The sequence below is a fragment of the Gadus morhua genome, chromosome 5 (genome assembly GCF_902167405.1).
Source record: "Gadus morhua chromosome 5, gadMor3.0, whole genome shotgun sequence".
Taxonomy (NCBI): domain Eukaryota; kingdom Metazoa; phylum Chordata; class Actinopteri; order Gadiformes; family Gadidae; genus Gadus; species Gadus morhua.
In genome coordinates, this window is record NC_044052.1 from 8,201,741 (window position 1) to 8,205,826 (window position 4,086).

The 4,086-nt window shown below is 46.6% G+C and overlaps 1 protein-coding gene across 1 annotated transcript in view; it reads right to left on the bottom strand.

Moving 5' to 3' along the window:
* LOC115544035 (AT-rich interactive domain-containing protein 1B-like) overlaps positions 1–3,084 on the bottom strand; it is a 175,473-nt gene extending 172,389 nt beyond the window's left edge. Inside the window, 2 exon segments of the mRNA XM_030356787.1 lie at positions 1,754–2,955; positions 2,958–3,084. Of these exon segments, the coding sequence (XP_030212647.1) occupies positions 1,754–2,955; positions 2,958–3,084 (1,329 nt within the window).
* Between the last annotated feature and the right edge of the window lie 1,002 nt (positions 3,085–4,086).

Sequence of the window (4,086 nt, forward strand, 5' to 3'; positions counted from 1 at the left end):
ACCACACACACACACCCACACACACACAGACCGCCTGCCCATGCTTCAACTCCAACGCCGTCGCCTTGGTTGCCCTGCGTGGAAAGAGGTGCTGCTGTCGCTTTACATATGATTTAAACATAGGGGCACCGCTCACGTCAAAATGCGGAGACTATCTATTACTATGAGAAGACTTTCAACCTGTGCATGCATGCACACAGACACAGACACAGACACAGACACAGACACAGACACCACACACACACACACACACACACACACACACACACACAGACAAGAATCCAAATAATAATTGAATGATATTTTTTTAATAACAATAAAACAATAAGAAAAAACGTTATGATCAATTTATTACGAAAAAGAAAATAGTGAGACTATACTTATTGGAGGACAAAAACAAAAGCATTTTCCACAAAGTCAAAACCTATTTTTTTTTTGTAATTATATAACATTACGTGACTTTCTTTTCAAAATATATATTTGAATTAGCTTATAATGGGTCCGTTTTTAAAACCTTAAAAAACACCGTTTGGGCTTTTGGTTGAGCTTTATTCTGCTGCCGTTTTTTTTTTATTTATCCAAAAGATTAATTATTAAGCGGCCAGGAAAACACGAACACGCCAAAAACAATGCATGTCTCCTCGTGTGAAATCGTCGTTGATTGAAAGAATGTAGGCTAATAAATCGCTTTGTTTGCAAGAGACAGACAGATGCGCTTCACCCCTTCCCATTGCCCCCCAGTCTCCCAGATGCGCAAGCATCCAGTGGTGCGCATGATTCAGTGCATCAAAAAACAAAACGATGTGTTGTTAGCAAAACGCTGCGTTCGTTTTTTTAATCATGTTTTGAACGGGGCCTCGGTGTTCAGAGGGAGCTCTCTCCCTGGCCGGATAGGTCTGGGGGTCTGCGCTCACGTGAGCAGCGCTTTAGTGGGCTGCCCAGTGGGGCTACTGGGAGCCAATCAGATGGCAGATTGGATGTCAACTTTGAGCCGCCATCTAGAGAGCATTACAGGCGGTTTACCTCCACTATTCAAATCTGACTGCGGGGAATAAAGACAACGCTCGGAAGTTCAGCAATGGAAGCGCGCACACACGTTTATATGCGGACACAGAGAAAATACAAAATAAACATACTGCGTATCCTCCATTTCAACCAGGTGCGATTGGAATATATATATGATTTTATAATATTTGCCAAATATAAAAGTCGACCATAATTATCTGCTGTGTTTTCTTTAAATAACACGAAGACTGCGTTCTATAAAGAGAACGGTTTTGGCAACGTGGAGGCATAAGGGCATTTACAACATTGAGCCTACTTTTGTAGATTACGTTTAAATTACATCCAAACAGAAGAAATTAATTGCATAGGACCGAAGAAATCTTGTCGTGTAGGTCCACATTTTATTTGACAATTTATTTTATTCCTATATTTTTATTTATTTATTTCCAACAGCATATGCTCCCCATATAAGTCAAAAAGTCGTACTGTTTTCAGCAATGCCTATATTTGCCAATTAATATTGATCATACAATCTAGATATGAATTATGTGAGTAATTGAATAAATTAAAAAATTCTGCAATTTTTTTTAAGGATTAATCAAAGATGAAAGCATTTCAATTGCTAGTCCTGTATTACCCATGTATACGATAACAACGTATTCACTGTAGCTGAGAAAGTCAGAGAGCCAGGTTATAGGTCAAATATAAGCACACACACATACACACACACAAAACACCTCTTGTTTACCTGCGTTCTGCCGATGGCTTGTCCTCCATTGCCTGCGTGTGGAAGGGTCCTCTGCCCTCCCCAGCTGTGGGCCGAGGGGTTTCCATACTGAGGGCCCATGTCTTTGCCCAGACCCATGCCACTCTGCTGCTGCTGCTGCTGCGCCGTGGGCCCACTATAGTCTTGGTACCCACCGCCATAACCTCGCATCATTGGACTGGGAGACGTAAGCAGTTGGTTTAGGGTCGGGGTGGCCCCTGAGGGGTGATGTTGTTGCTGCTGCTGCTGTTGCTGCTGCTGACTATGTCCGGGGAACCTTTGAAAGGAAGCAGATCCAAGAGAGGTCTTCCCGTGGCTTGCCGAGGAGCTGTTGCCCATCATCATGTTACCTGGCTGCTGCTGCTGCTGCTGCTGCTGGCGCGAGCTCGAGGGACCCATCATCCCGTAGGCCGCGCCACCGTAGCCCGCCCTGTAGCCCGGGTAGTGGTTGTACTGGCTGTTGTGGTACCCGCTTTCCTGGGAGTTCTCCATGCTGTTGTTGTGTTGCGAGGAATGCAACATAGCAGCCATCCCGCTGCCCTGCTGCTGTCCGCCATGTTGATCATAACAAGGCCTCGAAGTATAATAGTTGTTATTAAACTCGGAGTTACCACTCACACCTGGTGGTTGGTTGCTGACGTTGTTGCTGCCCGGTCCCAAGTTGGGGTGCTCGTATCTGCTCCCCATCATCCTGTCTCCGGGTTTACAGGTGAGCTCCCCTTCACCCTTACCAAGCATCTGCTGCTGCTGCTGCTCCCCATGCCCCCCTAAAAGATTCTCTTTACCGCCATGGAGTTGGTTATCCATTGCCCTGTCACCTCGGGCACCTTGCCCGTTGTTGTTGAGGTTGTTACTTTGTATTTGACGCTGCTGGTGTGGCGGAAATTGGTTGAACTGCGGCTGCTGCTGCGGCTGTGGCGGCGGCTGAGGGGCACCTCCGCTCCCCACATATTTCATCTTGTGGCTCGCCAAAGAGCCCGCTTCCACCGAAGAAGCCGTTGAATTAGTCGACGTCGAGACGGACGTCAAGCCGTTCCCGCCGTCGGCGTCCGAATTGCTGTTCGCCGAAGTTGAATGAACCATGTTCAGCTCGTTTCGGTGGTGCTGGTGCTGGTGGTGGTGGTGGTGATGGTCCACGTTATTTAGAGTCCCATCTCCAGCGCCGAGCATCGGTCCAGTTCGCGTACGGTCCCTGCTCCTCCTCCTCCTCCTCCCCCGGATTTTCCAGAATTGAGTTCTGGACCCAAACCGCTGGATAATTTCTTGTTTTTGTTGTTAGTTCTGCTCGGTGCCGATGCTACTTGCGCAGCCATCGCCGCTACATCTCACGCACAGTGACAGCAGACCACCGAGAACAGCACGCCGGAAAACTGAGACAAGAGCGAGGGGGGGGGGGAACAACAGACTAGGAGAGCAAAAATGCAACGGAAAAACAAGCTTTGTTCTTTGTGTTGTAAGAAGGTTTGCTGATGAAAGGCTCCACTGACGGCGCGAAGACGGTGTCAGTAAGGGTTCATGTTGAAAGTTTCTAAACCAGGTTTAAATACAACTTTTTTTCCCCTCGCCTCCATCCCGGTTGTCGGTGAACGTAGCAGCGTCTCCCGGAGCCCTTCTGGCCCAGCATGGCATGAGAGAGAGCGAGCTCTACCAGCTTATCCACCTCAAGGCTCCGGCGCGCCTCGCATTGAAAACCCGGACTGGATTTCGCACCCCATGTTTTTATTTCATGTTTTAACCTAGCTATAGTTAGGTTAGAGTTAAAACATAGCTATAGTTAGGTTAGAGTTACAACCATGAATGCATGTAGGCTACAACCTACATTTATGATGGGATGAATTGGAATAAACGGACGACGGTGCGTTTTGTTCCACGCAAACGATATCTTATTTGTACTTTCAATCATAGGTTCCTCGTGATTTCTAACTCAACATTTGGGATATAGGGATTGGGATTGTTTTGGAGTTAGAGACATAGTAGTCTAATTTACACATTTTTGAGAATAGGCCACCCATTTCAACTAAATGACATTTAATCACATGCAGGGGATGGAATACCACGTTGTTTTCCCACTTTTCCAACCTTCCACCAGCAACTCCAGTTCGGGTTTTTCCTCTCCCCTTTCCTCGGCTGAAACCAGTTTTATGCATATCTGACAGGAGTCGGACACGCAACCACAAGCTGTGCGCAATAATGTTGCCATCAGAATCAGAAAGTAATCACACAGTCATGGACGGTATCTATAATGTTGCAGTAGAGCTGATCTCATCCCGTTTCATTTGACATGATTTCCCTCATGAATAGACGTTCATCTTGGT